Here is a 19,473-nt window from a genome sequence, read left to right on the forward strand (position 1 = left end):
GCTTGACTTGATGCTACATCATCCTTTAAAAATGTGCAACAATGTTGACTTCATGCTGCCAATTATTAAAATGGACATATTTCCCACCACTCTATATCCAGTAATATTGTATGATCATAAGTGGGATCAGAAGGTGACCCTTCTGATCCCACATGATTATGCGGTAACATTGGATGTGGAGGTTATGGGGCCGATGGAGGGCACAATGAGTTCATCAGGTAGACTTTGCTTGTTAGCATTGCAGTGTGCATAGACACTTTACCTTTCTTCTGTGTTGAGGAACTGAAGGTCCTCACTTGCGCTGAACTTGGGAGTAAATGGTATTTGCTGGTTGAGAGCTTGTGTTCTGTCTCGGCCATTTTGTTCTTATTTTTGTTTGTTTGCCTCTTATGATGTGCAGGCCTTGCTTGCACATTCAGAGGTTGCATTCAAAAGGTGGTGCTAGGATGAAGCGTTTGCCAGCAAAAGCTTCAAGGCTAGATTCACTTGCAGCCAGCATCATTACCAACACCATTTACGCTGATAGCTCTGGCAGTTTCATGCGTCAGCCTTCACTGGCGCAAACTGAGCTTGATTTAATTGTGCAGTCGCCTAATGATTTTCGGAATTCTTGAACCTGTTGGTATTTAGTTAGTTCATACAGTAGACTTCTGGTTATTCAATGCCCGTTAAATTTTTCGGTTCATTCAATCCCAACTGGAGGTCCTTCTGGCCCAGACTTCGTTATTTCTGTCCTGAAATTGGCCTTCGCTGGATAATACGAAATTGACCAGTCAACATTAATGAGCCTAGCCCCTGTGGCGACACCAGGGGCAGCATGTTTTAATGGCAGCATGTCTCGGCAGAGCCTAGGGGACAGTGGATGCGTTGAGCACGCATCATTTCCCATAGAAAACGCTTACTATTTTCTGCCTGCCCTAGGAAGATTTTTAAGCAATAATGGTAGCTCACAATGTCTGATTACGGTATTTATCTGATTCAAATGCACACCTTTTTCACTTAGAGGAAAATTAGGTCGGAAATTGTCTATATGGTGCAACTGAATAGGAAACCAAAACTGCCTTTGCCCTATTTACTGTAAAACAACTGTATTGTGATGAAGCTGACCTTAGGAAGCCGACCACTTTGGTGCAACAAACATTAGACCCTTGCCCATTTTGCTTGCTAAAAAATTGGGTGCATGTTAGATTTCTGCTTTGTTTAGAAGCTTTAGTGTTATTTCTATGTTACTTTTCTACTTTTGTCACATAGAAAGCAGGCACATTCGATATGAAAGCGGGTTAGAACTGCGCGAATACCGCTGAATGAATCAGCAGTGTGGTTTCCCGTTTTTTCGGCATCTTGTTTAATTTGACTCGCCGGATAATTAGATAAATTTTGTCAGTCTTGTCAGGATCAAATTAACAGAAGTCGACTGTATAACAAAAATCGGCAGTTGGCATGTGCCAGTTTTTACTGAAACATCAACCCTAGCCACGGCAAGTACATCAACTTACATTGTGCATGCTATTGGGAATGGCCATAATACTTTCACCACAACAGTACTTTTGTCTTTAAAAGAGTGGTGAGGGTATGCTATACTGTTACTGCACTTCCAATTTACAATGCAGATTTCTTACGAGACTATGTCTGTCTTAGGGACCTGCTGCAAAAGGAGTAAAAAGGCCGGCCCCTCCAGCTGCTGGATCTACTTCTGGACCAGCCAAGAAACCGAAGTCAGAGCAAAAGCAAGAGCCATTGCAAGGTTCTCTCTTGTTCCTTTTCTTTTTCTTGACTGCTGCAGTTCTGTTAATGAATTAATGAGGTTTTACAATAATACCTTTTACATGCGTTATTCTGTTTGCATTGCATGCATATGATGCAGTGTGCTACAAGCAGTTCCTTCGTCATTTAAGGCGATGCCAATGATGTGGCAGACAAAAAGTGGCACCTAATATGTGTTCACCATAAGGGAGTCTCGGCTTTTGCATTGCTAAAAATGGCGAAAACATTGACTTATTGAAAATCTAAGTTTCGATTTCTATAACTTTCACTATCTCATTCCGAAATACCTTCGCTGAAAACCACACTGAAGTGCTCTTAAATTTTTTTTCTCAGCCAATGTGTCAAAATATATCTTGAAAATCATGAAATGACTGTGCTTTTGAGGCCACAATATTTACTTGATACCTCTGTAATGGTGCAATCGAGCATCGCCTTCTTGGTTTCGTGAGAAAGCTCATTTCTCCATCTTCAGATTTGCTGCTTCATTGATCTCCACACAGCAACAAGTGCACAAAAAGCAAGTCATTGGAGGTAGTTCTAAGGTCTCCGATTGGCCACTGCTGCCATGCGACTCCAGCATGCTTTGCCATTTGTCCGGTGCTCGCTTCAAGGGGCGTTGCCTGCTCTTTGGCCTCACGAGCTCTTGATGTCTTGACCACATAGCGGTACATAGTTACATGTTCATACTCATTGTGTGATCATGGACAGGCAACCTTTTAGGAATGAGCGTAAAACTGCACATCAGTTTGACAGCCGCAGACAAAGAAAGATCAACCACCATGTTTCGGCATTGTTTTGCTGATGTTCAGCGGGTCATGCACATCGAAGAAGCACAGCTGATTCCTCCGTCTCTGGGCATCTCAGCTGCGACCAAGCAGATCACTCGCGTACTCCTTGCACCCGCGGCTAGGCATTTCGACCGTTGGCGTCTCAGGCTCCGTGACCAAGCAGATTGCGTGCAGAACCTTTGGACCTGTGGCTCTAAGCATTTTAATAAACATTGGCGTTTGACTCCACGAACAAGCACATAGCGCATATGTTCCTTGCACTCGGCAACCAAGCATATCACACGTGGAATCCTCGGACCCGTGGCTGAGCCTTTTGAGCATCAGCGCTTTTAACTTCGCAACGAAGTATATTGTGCTTGTACTCCTTGTAACTGCAGCTAAGCATTACAAGCATCGGTGCCTCGGACTCCGCGACCGAGAACATTTTGTGCCGACTTTTGAGTCTGGCTTTTATTTATTACTTTATTGGTCATAGTCCTTGAGCTACAGTAGACTGGCAGTGCATAGATGAAATGGTTTTTTGGGTCTTTTTGATATTGCAGACATATATTTCTTGTCTATTTCATTCAAATGAGCAATGATTGTATTACCAATAATGACACTGCATGGCGACGTTGCGGAAGCGAGAGCAAGCGATTGTTCACTGCTTTTGACACAAAATTGCAAATTCCCTGCTGCATGCAGTGCAGTAATATTTTGCTCACATGTTCACAGGAGGCTTGTTAGCAAATCAACAATGTTTTACTGTGCCCAAAGAGTGCTTCAGGGCCTATTTAAATATGCTGCGATGACCTTTGCCTAGAATGTCATCGCTGCTAAACACACTGACAATAAGATATTCCGAGATTTTTTCGGTTATGGAAGCTCACCTTAGGTGACATGTACAGGGAACTGCTACAGTGCAGTCCACTTATAACGATATCGAGAAAGACGAAAAATATGATCGTTATAACCGATGATCGCTATATCTGGACTGCATTTACCAAAAAAAAAATTTAAACGCGTTTGCGCTCTTTACCTTTGCAGCTCTGAACTCGAATTCGCTACTTGCTCTAAAGAATAGATGATGTATACAGTAGGCCGTGAAAAACAAACTTTATTTCTAGCGCCAATGACCGTGTCAAGGATTAGGCGCGCCGAAATAGTCCGAAATCTGCACTTGCTTTTGCGGCAGCTTCAGCTTCACAACCGCGGTGTGCATGGATTCCAGCTGCTGCGCGAACACTGGCGGCAATCCTTTAGCATGCATAAAATCAATTAAGGAGTCGATCGACGACAGTGCACTTTGCGTGGACATCGTGGTCGGGGTCAAGGAGCCACAGTCGATCTCGTTGTCACTGTCGCTGATGCCGTCGCCACCGTCGCACAACTTTGCGTCTGTCGAGACAGCACATCTTCGGCGATCGCCTCGTCGGTGACCTCATCGCAGAACGAGGCAGCACTGTCTGCAGTCAAAAACTCCTCCTTCGACACACCACCTGTGTCACCAGTAGGAACGAGCTCCCAGAGCTCGGTTATGTCAGCGACTTCCACCGGGTCGGTCTCAGCGGGTTGGGGAAGTTCGTCCTTACGCACAAAGCCCGCCTTCTTGAAGCAATTGGTGATGAACCACTGGTAAAGCGCCTCTTCAACATCGGCGTACAAAGGGTCTCTAACCCCTTTTCCGCTGATCGGAATGGCCGCTGATAGCTCCTGCCTTCACAATCGCGGTGCTCCTGGTTTTCAAGATGGTTGAAATCGTTAACTGGACGAGCTCATACTTCTTCACGAGGGCGCTAACCTTGAAGCCGCATCGAGAGTCCTGCAAAATATCCATCTTCGTGTCAAGCGACACAGCTTTGCGCTTTGTCGGCGCCATCTTCGAACTGGGTTGAACCGTTGGTTGCACGCTGCTTCGGTGGCGTCAGCTTGCTATCGCGAGAGAGACGCGGGACGGGCGTCACCGCGCCGCTTTGGTTTTTGCTTGTCGCTTCTTTTTTTCTTTCTCTCTCTATCCGAGCGACTGTGGCCGACGCGCGCGCATGAAGCAGCTAGCGCCATCTTGTGGCGCGCTGCGCCAACGTTGGCTGCGCCTACTCGTGCGCGGGCGGGGCGAGACGCGCTGTGCGGTAATGGCGGCAGATACGAACTTACGGAGGTAAACATCGCCTCGTCTCGACATCGTTCGTTTCAGGGAACTAAGCAACGCAAACGTTACGATTATTTGGCACGGAAAACGCCGTCGAGACTGCAAAATTTTGATCGTTATATCCGATATGCGGTGAATAACCGATCGTTATAAATGGTTTTTTTCCCCATAGACCTAATGCATAAAATGACACTCTCATGTCGACCCATCGTTATAACCGATATATCGTTATATGTGGTATCGTTATAAGTGGACTGCACTGTACTGCACCAATCACACTGTAAGGAGGCCACCTTGATGTTTAGTGTACTGAGGCTCTTGGCTTTTAGGGTGCTGGCAGTCTATAATTTCCATTGTCTGCTTCCATGTGCAGAAGCCTCAACGACACCTTCTGGGGCACCTGCTGTCAAGAAGCTGTTCTCGTGTGACATCTGTAAAATCAAATTGAATTCTGAATTTCAAATGAATGAGGTAAGCTGGCAGCTGTCAACTTTTGTTGGTACGGTTTAGTAGCTACTCTCTGCTCACTGTCACTCAACTCAAGTCATAGTGTTTCCTACAGAAATTATGGTGGCTCAGCCAGCATCTGAATGATCAGTCAATGACCTATTTTTTGGGAATGCCTGGTAATTCGGACACCTTCGCAATACCACCACGTATACTGTAGAGCCAGTGTATAAGGAGATCTGAAATTGCAGGTGCTGAAACTCGCCGCAGTTGATTTTTCGAACTTCTTGCCATGACTGCACATTTGAAACTGCATTACACACACATATATATATATATATATATATATATATATATATATTGCGAGTCAGATGTTAAGCCTCAACGGTTTATTGCGCCGTACGCGCGCTGAAGACGATGACGCTGGCCATGATGATGAATATATACAAATGAAGAAGATGAAGTGGTAATATAATGCTCACAATATATATATATATATATATAATAGACTCGCACATACAGTCAACAACAGATTTTTGAACGCCTTTGCTGCATCGCCACCTGCCCCATGGGATCAGTGTATAAAAACGTCTGAAATAAAAATTAGGGCTCAAGAACCTTTCGCTGTTCAATTTTCGGGGCTTTTTGCCGTGATCGCAGGTCTGAAACGGCATTAATCGAAGCCGCCACCGTCGCCATTTTGATTATCTCGCCGCCTCGAACCAGCGCTCTTGCACACAGGTCCGCTGGACACTGTAGCCACCACCACCGCCAAGCATGCATGATCACCGCTGCAACGCTAGGTCTAGCTGCTTCGACGTTCATTACCAAGCTTCTTGCTGTTCGGTGCCGGGTTTTTCATTCAAACAATTCACCGATGTTAGCAATTGCGCCGGGACCGCCTTCACACACGTTCACCTGAATGCAACACGGAAGCGAGAAGCGTTCAAACATGAATGTTATCAGCCACTGACCTTGCTTTGTAGGCAGTGAAATGCATGTTTATTGAACATCGGAAACTTCACCGGTCAACATTTTGCTAGTGAGCAAAGTAGCCTTGTGATTGCTGTGGTATACTGCAAGGATTTCGGTCATCTCGATGTCCCACATGTCGTTTGCAAATGTCAAATCTATACACGTATGTTTTATAGTAGCGGGTACGTTTACCTGAGTGTAACACCGAATTGAGAAGCGTTCAAACATGAATGTAATCAGCCACTGTCATTCTGGTTTGGAAACGTCCACATTAAACTTTTGTAGCCTGTGCTTTACGGCCGTATGAGCCATTGCATTTTTTGCTTGCTTATTGGGGGTATGAGCCATTGGATATTTGCAAACAGACACGGATGTTTAAGCTAGATACAGTGAAACCTCGTTAAACCGTAGTCGGCCGGAGCTTGGAAAAAGTACGTACTAAACGGTAGTGCTGTTTACGAAATAGCATGAGATCGCCCACTTACCTGTCGAAAACGGAACTCGGAGAGAGTGCGATGAAAGGGGAAAAAACATGCAGTATTTATTCATTTCGCGCGATATAAGTGTTATTTTCGTTTGATGCCGCGGCGGCCTAGCACGACGACAGCAGCCTCAAACTTACTCAAGCTGCGTGCCAGCTTCTCAGCCAGCCCCCCTCCTCTCGGCAAACACTCGCACGGCAGATTCCTCATTGGCGTTACGTATTCTCCGTGCACGCGCGCACTAGTGCTGCATAAGTCCCGGGGCACCTTTTTCATTGCCAGGTGCTGGAGTTCGGAAAACTTTTTTCGTTTGGAATAGTTACGTTATCGCGCCCCTGTTCTCGTTGCGACGATTGATTGCATTCACGAGGCTGACGTAACGCGCAGCTTCTGCCACTGTCGGGCCTGAATCGCCCGTGCTGTCGCTTTCCATGTCGTCCTCATCACTGGCGCTAGTTGACACTTCGGCAACAGAGGCAACGATGGCGAAAAGTCGAACCTCGTAGCCGACATCTCTTCGCGGTCGCAGCAGCGCTGCCGAGCAACTTCGCATTCCAAATTCCACACACTGTAGTCAACAGCAGATCCATGTCGCGAGCCAGCGCTGACTTCTTCGTGTCACGTTTGATAGCACGGACGATGTCTAATTTTTCTTCTATGCTGAGCACCCGGCGTCTTTTTTATCCGAGCTTCGGCATGACGCGAGTCCTCGCTTGCACGACGCCATAACGCTACGCTCTCTCGCTCTCTGGCACGGCGTCGAAATGATGTTGATGTTGATGCGGCTTCACGTGCAAACGCACAGGGCGCTTGCAGGCCGTTGTGCCGATCTCTGAGGCTTGTTGTTCTGCCGGACCGCCCGGTGGAGACGACGCACCACCGTGTTTGCGTGACGAAAAGTGGAAACGCTACGTTTTAACCGATGCGTACGCAATAAGCTGGTACGGTTTATGCGGATACAAAATGCATTATGTTCAATGGCCGCTGAGTCGGGGAATTGACTTTACTACTTTTAAACCGAAACTACTGTTTAAGCGGGTACGGTTTAACGAGGTTTTACTGTATATAGAAGCTTCGCTTGTAAAACAAACAAACTTTGAATGTCATGTCCGAGCAGCATGTGGCACACAACACTGTGTGCCGGCTAAGTACACAGCTGGGGCGGTATTCTCGAGCAACCTCCATGAATTTTGAAGATAGTTTCACTCTTGCGAGATTTATCAAACCCGTTGAAGTACACAGCCAACAGAGCTTGGCACAGTGACAGAAACGCGGACACATTCCATTCGGCTATTGAAAGTGAAACTATCTGATCCACCGCTTTCTCGTGGTCCCGCAGCTCAGCTGTGTGAGCGTGCCAGCTTGGCATGGCTAGCTCGTGCCGGTTTCACGCAATCGCGGTGGTCACACTTAGCTGCGTTAGCACAGCACGGCGCACCGCACTTTGAGCAAAAAGTGGAGGCACTGGTTTTTAGCAAGCCGCACACAAGCATCATCGATATGGGGCGTGGTGCACCTAGGCGTATGTGGCCTCCGGGATTGTGCTCTCGGAGAGTGCGCCTAGCTTTGACAACTATGTATAGATTCCGCAGCGTGGGAGAGGTGTGATAAGATAAGAAAGAAGTGATACTTGTGCGTGACAGTAAGAAAGACCAGTGTTGCTTGACGGCATATTCGATGCTGGAATTTTGAACTGCTGCACCAAACAAATACGGAACCCAGCGGAAAGCGATATGCTCTTTGTGCAATAGTTGGTATTTCTTATTTAAGAGACTAATCTAGTTCGTTATATGCATTGGCAGAACAATTTTACTTTGTTAAAACAAGATTTTTATACGTAGATCTCTATGGGAATTTCAATGGGAATTGCATTTACTTTGTTATATTCATTATTTCATTATATCCTGTCTCATTATAACAACATTCAAGTGTAATGTGAATTCTAAACAGAGAGTATTAGAATGTTGATTTCACAAAACCTTTTCTACATTTGAAAAAGATATTTGGAGAAGTTTTCTTGTTGCAAGTGCCGTTACATGTTTGTATCTACTTTGTGTAGCGCACTAATAAATTTTAGTGCAGTAGCGCCGCAATGTGGGACTCCTCTTGTATATTGTATATTGCATTTTGTTTCTTACCATCCTTTGTCACTTTGGATGCTTACACAGATTTTGTAATTTTGCTGTCATGTAGAAATTATATTGTGCAATTGCTGGATTTTATTTTAATTATTTGCAGTTTGCTTTTAGCGTAAACAGTGGCACTTCATGACTGAGTTACATTTTTATTTTTGTACAAATTTTGCTTGTGTATGTATATTGTTCTTGTGCGGTTATTGTTTATATATATATGTCGAAATACTTTTGACATATATTGTACTGCTCTAGACATTGTAAAGGGGGATGAGGCCCTGTCTGACAAAAAAATATGTACAAGTCCAGTACTCATTCCATCTCTCTCCTTGTTTTGGGTATGCATTCCTTTACTGTGGAAAAATTAGTGACCACGACGAATACTAGGGCAGCAGACACAACTGACAAACATAGGCACTATACCTGGTTGCGCATGCATTCATACATACATACATACATACATACATACATACATACATACATACATACATACATACATACATACATACATACATACATACATACATACATGCATACATACATACATACATACATACATACATACATACATACATACGTACATGTGGTTTTGGTGTCGTGCTGGAACACTGATTTTTTTAAAGTGCCAACTATTCCGAAAGCAAGGCCTTATGAATTGGCTGACTTTTTTCTATGCTGTTTTCTGTACCGTCGGTGCAGCATGTGAAAGGCCGTGTGCACAAGGATCGGCTTGCCGAGGTGAAGGGGGGACCAGGAGCTGGTGTCAACAAGCCCGGAGGCCCACAGCTGAAAACTGGGCCACAGCAGGTAGTCACCTAGCAGCAGTGAAAAATCTGTGGTCAGGCTGTTCTGTACTGAACCTCAGTGCCTTGGATTACTGCCTGTTTCAATCTCTTAAACTTCAATCTCTGACAGTACGTTCGGTGAATAATACAAGCACTTGAAAGTTTGCCATAATACACAAAACATTCATTACTGTCCTTCAAAGTAGTCTCGATCTATTGCAGTACAGGTCTGACAATCAATTTTACGAGACTTGAAAACTGAGTAAAGCCCTCCTTTTGGGACCGTGTTCAAGTTCGTCACGTTGTTTTGAATGGCAGTAACCTTCCTTGAGTGTGCACTTCAGTTGTGCAAACAAAAAATAATCCGGAACAGCGAGAACAGGCGAGTATGGCAGATGCTCAGGCCCCACAACCTCTGGTTAGAGTGCCCAAGTGAATACAGTTTACCATCATTGATTAGGCATGCTGTCAGTTGAGAATCTTTTGCCTTGTATCAGCAGCTGTACTGCCCTTGATAGCCCTTGCTCGGTTTGCCTCATAAGCAACATGCCCATTGCCAGCTGTTGCCAGAGTAGGCATGACTACTTTATTCACCGTATCTTATAGGCAGACATGTCATCGGTAGTCAAACTGTGGCTTTGCAAGCCTTGCATAGTCTTTGCCACGTGCAGCCCATATGTTGCCACCTGATCAGGCAATACAGGCAACGTGTTGCAGAGATACAGTCAACTCTCATTACAACGGACCATGATAATCTGACAAAAGATGTCCGTTTCATCTGAAGTCCGTAATATCCAAAACGTCTCACTTCCGAAACTTTCATCGCGATGTCTAACAACTTTATTGCCAAGAGTGAGTGACGAACATTCAGAGTAAAAAACAAAAAAGTAGCAGTTTCACCTGAAAGGCGAAGCATCGATTGTGATAGCAAATTTAGCAAGATAAGCACAGCAGCAGCAGCGAGCGAATTGACCTTTGTGCTGTCTCTCATTTCAACATGAACTAAATGTCGAAAGCACAGTGCATACGAAGCTACTGGCACTGGGCACACTTTGTCCACATTGCAGATCGCTCTCATGATACGGCAACCATGCCGTAAACAGCAGCCGCTAAAGTAGAACAGCCCCCCGTGCCTCGCGCACAAAAGAAGATGCTCCGTTTCTGCCACATTTCCTCCCTCGTGCACGCGATATTGAGCCGCGATCGTCGGCTGACCCTCGCTAGTCAGTTGTCAACCCGTGTCACCACAGCAAAAGTATGCTTTATATGCCAGATTTTGACAAAAAGTGATGCTAATTTCATCCGCTGTAGCCGATAGTCCGTTGTAGCGCGGTCCTTGAAAAGCAAACTTCGTTGCATTAATAAAATATGTAGAACAAACTAAGGTCCATTATATCCAAAAGTCTTTTGTACACGGGTCCATTGTAACAAGCATAGACTGTAACAGGCCTCAAAGCATGTTTTTAGTGCTAAAAATTTACATAATGTTGTAACGTTGCTAAGACTTAAAAACTATGTGCCTCGTTAGTATAGGCAGACAAATGCAAGTAGTCCACAATTACAGAGGAAGCCTTCATTTACTGGAATTGGAAGAATGAAATGTATCAGCTCAGCCACTCTAGGAGTAGGAGTGGTCCAACTCTCGCCATTCGGAGGAATTAAGAGGAATTACGAGGGATTTCCACTCCCCAGAATGGAGTGGAGAGCCCCACTCCACAACTCTGGTTTGAATTATCACGAGTCTTCTGTGTGTTACTTTCATGCTCTCAATCTAGAATTTTAAAAAGATTAATTTGTTACTTATATGCTGAGCACAGGTACATCAAAAAAGGGGTGGGTCTTTTTTTTTTTTTTTTTTTTTTTTTTGCATATACAGTAAAACCTCGTTAAACCGTACCCGCTTAAACAGTAGTTTCGGTTTAAAAGTAGTAAAGTCAATTCCCCGACTCAGCGGCCATTGAACATAATGTATTTAGTATCCGCACAAACCGTACCAGCTTATTGCGTACGCATCGGTTAAAACGTAGCGTTTCCACTTTTCGTCGCGCAAACACGGCGGTGCGTCGTCTCCACCGGGCGGTCCGGCAGAACAACAAGCCTCAGAGATCGGTACAACGGCCTCCAAGCGCCCTGTGCGTTTGCACGTGAAGCCGCATCAACATCAACATCATTTCGACGCCGTGCCAGAGAGCGAGAGAGCGTAGCGTTATGGCGTCGTGCAAGCGAGGACTCGCGTCATGCCGAAGCTCGGATAAAAAAGACGCCGGGTGCTCAGCATAGAAGAAAAATTAGACATCGTCCGTGCTATCGAACGTGACACGAAGAAGTCGGCGCTGGCCCGCGACATGAATCTGCTGTTGACTACAGTGTGTGGCATTTGGAATGCGAAGTTGCTCGGCAGCGCTGCTGCGACCGCGAAGAGATGTCGGCTACGAGGTTCGACTTTTCGCCATCGTTGCCTCTGTTGTTGCCGAAGTGTCAACTAGCGACAGTGATGAGGACGACACTGAAAGCGACAGCACGGGCGATTCAGGCCCGACAGTGGCAGAAGCTGCGCGTTACGTCAGCCTCGTGAATGCAATCGTCGCAACGAGAACAGGGGCGCGATAACGTAACTATTCCAAACGAAAGGTTTTCCGAACTCCGGCACCCGGCAATGAAAAAGGCGCCCCGGAACTTATGCAGCACTAGTGCGCGCGTGCACGGAGAATACGTAACGCCAACGAGGAATCTGCCGTGCGAGTGTTTGCCGAGAGGAGGGGGGCTGGCTGAGAAGCTGGCACGCAGCTTGAGTAAGTTTGAGGCTGCTGTCGTCGTGCTAGGCCGCCGCGGCATCAGACGAAAATAACACTTATGTCGCGCGAAGTGAATAAATACTGCATGTTTTTTTCCCCTTTCATCGCACTCTCTCTGAGTTCCGTTTTCTACAGGTAAGTGGGCGATGTCATGCTATTTCGGTTAAACAGTACTACCGTTTAGTACGTACTTTTTCCGAGCTCCGGCCGACTACGGTTTAACGAGGTTTCACTGTAGTGCAATTTCCACTCTTTGGGTGGAATGCTTGAACAGGCAGAAATCACTTGCATAACGAATTGCAGTGCTCACTTGGCAAATAACAATTTTTTAGTCATTATCTTTCTTTAGGACACATGTAGCAATAATGTAGTCAAAACCGGGCAGCAATGAAGTTATGTCAAACACGGCTAGCACTGCTTCGGATGTTCATCCCTGAAATTAGCCACAAAATAAATTCGACTTCCACATTATATTTGTGAAACGCTTCCCACACGCAGAGTGGCACAAAAGCAATTGGAATGCCAGTAGTTCACCGTAGTTGCGAGAATTCTTTTTTTCTGTGTACACTTATAGAACATACCTAAGAACAGCATTTGAGTAGGGCCAGTGACCTGTTGGCATGTGTTTTCATTTCCTACCTCAGTGCATGATGCCTTGACAATTTGCATGTGCACATTGTCATGCCTCTGGTCTTTGTTTATGTATGCTGTTTTTTATTTCAGAATTGAAGAAAATCTTATTTTCTTTCTCTCGTTTTCGTTTCTGTTTTAGGGCGCTCAACTGGGCAACAAATCACAAAATGCTACAGGTGTAAAACAAGGTAAAGTTAAGCTGGTGTGGCAATACTAGTTCCATTGTTTGATGTGACAAGCTTCATCTTTTTTAACAATTTGCACTGCTATTGCCTGCAAGTGCGATATGTCAAGTGCAAATGGTCAAGTTCGTTTTTTAAAATATCAAAGGCTTTCTGTTAGACATGAAAACAAAGTTCTACACAATGTCACGTATCACAAATAGTGAAACATGGTAATTAAACGTGGTATTTTTAAAGGGCCCTAAACCACTCAGAGCTTGAAAACTTGTTATGTAGTTGTAGCTGTGTACCAGTTCATAGTGAACATATGTATGCAATCATTTTTTTTAATGATGCTGTATTAGCAAAGGTATAGGCCTTTGTTAAATGGCTACATGGCAGCAGTGGTTTCTCGCTCCTCTTTGTTCTCTTCTTGACGCGTACTTTCACCAGCTCCACACCACACGCACATGTAGGGCAGGGAAAGCTATGTCGCAACACATCAGAACAAAGGGTGCTGCGTTGTCCACCCCTAATCACCTTCCATGGGTTGCCAACTGAATGGAACCTTCACGGAAGGATCAGCGCCTCTCAATGGGCAAGCCCCCATCATTTCTCAGAAAACACAGCTAGCTCTTATCATGTTGGAGCTATCGTCCCTCATTGACCAATCAGTCAACAGCTTTTACCCTGGAAGTTTAGGCTGTGTTGCATTAATTTAGCTTGGAGCTTTTTGCTTATACAGTCGAACCCACTTATAATGATACCAGTTTTAATAGTATATCAGTTATAACAACAAAAGGCTGCTGCACCGTCAACTTTTGTATGTTTTCTATGGGGAAATAACCAGCTTACTACAATGTCCGCGTGCGGCATTATCGGTTATAACGATGAAGGCTGGCTACTGAGTGTCCGTGCCGAAAGGTAATGGAATGCGAAATCCTTGAAAAGAAAAAAAAAAAGAAAAAGTGAAAGGCAAGCTGCTGCACAAATGCAATGCCACTGCAACTGCTGCCACGCACTTCTCTCCATGAGAGATGCACGCCAACCTCGCGCGCACCTCTCCCGTCGACCTTCCACCCCTCCAAACATGAATGGGCTGCGTCCATAGCCCTGTGCCACGCCACCCTCCGAAACATGTATGGTCTGCGCCTACGCTGCCGGCACTGCTCCGAGATTGCTCGCTGGGCCATTTCTTTGGCTGGGCCCTCACAGTTGATTCTTTATTCTATGGCTCTCATTCTGCGCAATTCTGCGAACGGATTAATTCACTCATGCTTGCCTTCGTTCGTTGCGACGAAGTTGTTTCTCAGCCTCATTTGAGTTGCCACCGAAACGGAAGATGGCTGATCCGCCCGCTGATCATCGGCAATGCACGACATTGGCGGTGAAAAGAAATCGCATTGCTATGGATTTGCAAACTAAGTGCTTCTAACCGATGAAGCAATCGTCGCGAACATGCTTGCATCGGATAGCGACAGTGACAGCCGCGACGGCAGTACTGACGTGGTAGGGCAGGCTGCCTCAACATTCTCCCCGCGGGAAGTTCTGTAGATGATTCAGTCCCTCGTGGGCTTGTTCTCACGAGGGACTGTCTGCTTCCCTATGTGCAGCACCTGGACGCCTTGGAGAAGGATGTCAGCAAGCTTCGCATAAGGCAAGCAAGGCTGACGAAGATGCGGCTTTCTTGTACAAGCCAGTGGGAAGCATGTGGCGAGAGGCCTGTGGCGATCACATCCCAGCATTTCTTCTGGATTTTTCAAGCTGAGATGCTGCTGCAGCAACCTTCCCGCATTTTTTAAAAGGTGTCTTTTGGGGCCCCTAATGCGATGCCTCGGCGGAGCTCGTATGTCACTTGCCACCCGTGACTCCTCTTTGCAATGATAGCAGTGCCATTCTTGAACGCTGACAGCCTTTTAAACAACACGCGATCAGAGCATGCAAAAAGCAGAGTTAAACAGTTAAGAGTCAATACAATCAGAAGCCGTATGGAGGAAAGTGGTGGGGAGGAGAACTGACCTCCCCGCCATTATGGTTTTCTCGAAACAGCTACGCCACCCGCCATATTGATTTTTTTTTCATGCAACTCGGTTATAACAATGGAATTTTCATGGCACTTGAATATTGTTATAAGTGGGTTCAACTGTATGCGAGCTTAAACTGTTCCATTTAGTAAGCACATGGATGAACTGTGCACCAGATGAACTGCACACAAACACAACTTTAATAGAGTGGAGCAACATTGCAGCTTCTTTTCAGAGTTCTGTTTAAGTGGAATCTACTCCAATCTTACAAACTGCCCAAGGGAAACCACTTTACGCCCTTTCATTGTTCTCTCTTTACCCAGCTCAAAAAATGAAGGGCCAGCAGCAGCCAAAACCAGGTGGGGGGGGCGCTCCATTCTGGTGTAATGTCTGTCAACTCGCCATCAAGTCTGAATTTCAGTTCACCCAGGTATGAACTATCAGTTTAATTAAGTACAGCCTTCTATGACTGCATTGATAAGGCAATACTCTAAATGTTGCTTATTCCCCCCCCCCCCCCCCCCCTCTTTATTTCTCTAGCATATGGGAAGTAACCGTCATCGTGAAAACTTGGCTCATGTAAGTACTTCTTCACTATACTACAAAATGCAACATATTGTGATTTTCCAGTTATTTGCATGTATTTTGAGTATGTGCTCTAAGCAATGCTGCTTTCGTTCTCATTAGTAGTGCACACATTGTATCTGAAATTAAAAAAAGAAAATTGGGTCCGCATATGCATGCTTAAAACAGATCTGTTTTCTGTCAAATCATTGTGGGGAACAAAAAGGAAGGAAAAAACATACCATGTAAATCAGAATAAAGGTTGATACCGAATGTAGCTTTGTACCGATGCCTTGAGATAAAAAAAATAAGGGTACGCATTGCAGGTACAGTCGAACCCGGCTATAGCGAACTTGCAAAAAAACGCCTATCAGTTCGATATAGGGCATAACTCGATCTAAGCCTGCTAAAGAATTGAACATCATAAATGCACATACCATTTATAAAATCACATTATTGATAAAACTAGCTTAGTTTTGCATGAAATAGGCTTGTATTTACTTCTGCTTGAGCAATTTTGCTGCCTGCGAAGCACGCACTTCTCCACATTGTCTAAAGGGTCGGAGCAGCTGAGGTTGCAACTTTCCACATTTGTGCAGAAGCACCGAAATAGTGCGAGTGCACCAATCACCTCGGAGGATGTGGGCAAAGGACCATGGTTGCTTTCCTCATTGTGCCCAGTTTCACTTGTGCTCCGTACGATGTCGGCAACATAGTCTTCGTTTTCGGGATGTTCCGTGGTCGTGAGACCATCATCTGCACTCACAAACTCGTCGATCCTTGACTCGTCAACGGCTTCCGGAAATTCTGACAGCTCGCTCCAAACTTCAGCAATATCGGCAACGGCTTCATTGCACTCATCAGAATTTACAGTCATCACCGGGCACGCGGAAGCCGGCTTGTCTGAAGCAATTTCGGATAAACCACTTGTACACGGCCGTGCATACACGTCGGGCGCCACGGGCACCTGGTGGCGAGTTTGTCCGTTTAGCCCTAATCTCGCTCTTATTCTTAAAGATCATTCTGAGAGTGCACCTCAGAATCTTGCACACTGCGGGGTGATCCGTCTTTTCACAACGTTAGACCCGATTTATGTTTTCAAGCTTCACGGCAAAAAGCAAATTCTGCTGCTTCATCACAGTAACACTGCGGGAGAAGGCTCACAAGGTGCAAACACAATGAACCAGAAAAGCAGCGAGACAACTTGCACTTGCGCCATCTTGCATGACTATGGCACAAGAGCCTCCGATTGGCTGTCTGAGCAAGTGCTGCGGGCGGGCCAGGATCATTTTTTGGAGGGGGGTGTCAACGGCTCGCCCGACGCAGCGCGGTCACGGTAGGGAGAGCGGTTGGATGGAGCCGCGCTGCCGGGTTTCCCCGCCACCATGAGGGAAAGCCAACTTCTGGGGGCAGTTTTGCACCGCTTGTCGCTCGATATATCGGGAGTCGCTTCTATTTTTGTTTGATGTAAGCATAATTTTTGCTATATATACTCATTGTCACTATACCGTGTTCAGAAATTGTTCGATATAAAGAATAATCCGACGTAAACGGGTTCGATATAGTCGCGTTCAACTGTGGTACTAACTGCGGAACATACTTTATTCACTCAATTTGCTTGTTCATCTTTAGAGACTAAAACTGCGCATGCATGTGAACCGTCAGGATTCTCGTCTGGGAGCAGCCTGCTTGATTGCTTTGATATCCCACAGATGTCCAAGGCATCTGTTGCAAGAATAGGCATGCACAACAATGCCATTGTGTAATGAGCGACACTAACTGGGAACTCCAGGTTACACACGTGGAAATTACTGCAGCTAGTCTGCAGGCATCCTAAGGCTACTGCTGGCCATTCACTGGCCATTCCCCTATTTCGCCATGTTTGCAGACTTCAGTTGACATGACGTCTCTTCTGCATTGCCGACCTGTCTCAAAATGTGGTTCTTCTATGAAGTCTTATCGCATTTGCAGGCGCAGTTCCTCTGCTTTAAAGACATGCTATTGTGCTTTGCAAAGTGAATTTAACTACCATTTTAATAAATATAGTATACTTAGAGAACTTCTGCACAATTTTCACGAAGAAATCTTGCCATGGTGTCTTCAGGTTCAGTATGAACAGTGTAGCAGCCGCAAGATGAAGTTTTCACTGAAAGTCTGTTAGTTTGCAGTGAAATTCGATTGTTGCAACGCTTAACTTTTTGTTCACTGATATCCTAAAATGGTGCAGTGCTGCCGAACTCCTGGTCACTTTCATACATTCTATAACATCATTTTCGAATTTTATGGAATGGGTAAAGCTGAGCTGGGACCTGTTACTTTTGCACCCTGAGACAATAACCAAGCACATTTGCCTAGTGTTTGCGAAATTTGCACTTTTTAAACAGCTGTTTCCCCTATACATAGTGCTTTCCCTATAGTTCTTACATCTTACTCTACATCAGGCGAGGAGCACTTTTCCACAAATATATTTTTTAGAGAAGAAATGACTTATGTTCCAGGTTTTTACAGTAGTTAGAGATGTTAGAGAATTAGGCAGGTCATGAAGACTAATATGTTTGCAGGAGTGCAGTGGGTGTAACTTGCATAACACAGGGTTATTTGAAGTGCATTTGAGACCTTTGTTGCAGTGAATGAGGATGAACGTTGTCGTAGGTGACGAATGTCATGCTTCATTGTGGCTTGCTTCAGGTTGGAAGAGGACCAGTTCCTTCTGCAGTGTCCGGCAAAGGTAGTTATGGCGGAGCCCTTTTTCAGGGTGCAAATCAACATGAATTTGTACCGAGCAGCAGACAGTACCGGGACAGACCACAGCCTTCTGGCAGCCTTGATGATCACTTTAGGGCACCTTCCCAACATCCTTCAAACTTGTGGCAAAGCCTTCCTGTCCAGTCACAGTGGAAAAGCCCCGTCTTGCCTGCTCCTGCCCCACCCTTTCCGAGCCAGAGGCCCCTTGAGCCAGCACCAAGCACCAGCTTTGGTCTCTTGGACCCTCCTGTACAAGCCCCAAGGGAGCAGGGGCCCTACGGTCTGTCTTCAACACAACAGTTTTCGAAGCTTCAGCTAGACTTGGCATTAGAGATCAGCAAGCTGTCTCAGCATCTGTCTAGGCCAGAGTTCAGCAAGGAGCTCAGTCAGCAGCTGAGCCATCATATAACCCAGGAACTGAGCCGGCAGCGGCAGATGGCCACCGATGTGAATCGCCCTGTCAGAGAAGATGAACGCTTACTGCCACATAGTGAAAGATTGCCACTGCTTGGTGACACGCCGCCACTGCTCGAAGAGCGCACATTGCTTCATGACAAGGCTCCTCTCCTCCATGATAAAGGCCCGCTTCTGCGAGATTCTTATGAAGACCGTGCACTAAGACGGCCACCACTGCTTGGCGAGTCAAGACCAGTCTTTGGTGATCGGGAGCAGGATTATCGCATTGAGAGAAGAGATGACAGAAGACCTGGAATTGATAGTTATGGAGAGAGAAGGAGCCGTGACTATCTCGATGACTATGGCAAAGCTTACAGTGGCACCCATCTCCGTGATCTGCCAGCTAGAGAGTCTGGTGATTATCGACAAAGTGCACACTCACCATCTGGAGGGCTTCTTGGCAGGCCTCCTCTGCTAGGCTCTCGCTACTAATCTTATGCATTTGTCACTGGCTTTGAGAACATATCTGTTCCTTCACCTTTGTTAGTGACCATCTTTTTGTGTTTATCACTGGGTTGACAAGCATTTTTTTTGTGAAGTGTCCTCTTAGGGCTTAGGTGAAGTGTTTGTCTGGAATAAACATAACTAGACATA

General features: G+C 45.7%; 1 protein-coding gene across 3 annotated transcripts in view; it reads left to right on the forward strand.

The window, feature by feature from the left end:
- LOC126521297 (zinc finger protein 346-like) overlaps positions 1–19,473 on the forward strand; it is a 46,737-nt gene extending 27,264 nt beyond the window's left edge. For 2 of the 3 annotated variants that reach the window (XM_050169955.3, XM_055065898.2), the window contains 7 exons: positions 1,639–1,744; positions 5,054–5,151; positions 9,416–9,523; positions 13,069–13,117; positions 15,438–15,544; positions 15,655–15,693; positions 18,367–19,473. In XM_050169955.3, the coding sequence (XP_050025912.1) occupies positions 1,639–1,744; positions 5,054–5,151; positions 9,416–9,523; positions 13,069–13,117; positions 15,438–15,544; positions 15,655–15,693; positions 18,367–19,311 (1,452 nt within the window). In that variant the 3' untranslated portion in view covers positions 19,312–19,473. Of the gene's footprint in view, positions 1–1,638; positions 1,745–5,053; positions 5,152–9,415; positions 9,524–13,068; positions 13,118–15,437; positions 15,545–15,654; positions 15,694–18,366 lie in introns of those variants that run through there. The other variant, XM_055065899.2, reaches the window with a different exon arrangement.

The sequence above is a fragment of the Dermacentor andersoni genome, chromosome 6 (genome assembly GCF_023375885.2).
Source record: "Dermacentor andersoni chromosome 6, qqDerAnde1_hic_scaffold, whole genome shotgun sequence".
Lineage (NCBI taxonomy): Eukaryota > Metazoa > Arthropoda > Arachnida > Ixodida > Ixodidae > Dermacentor > Dermacentor andersoni.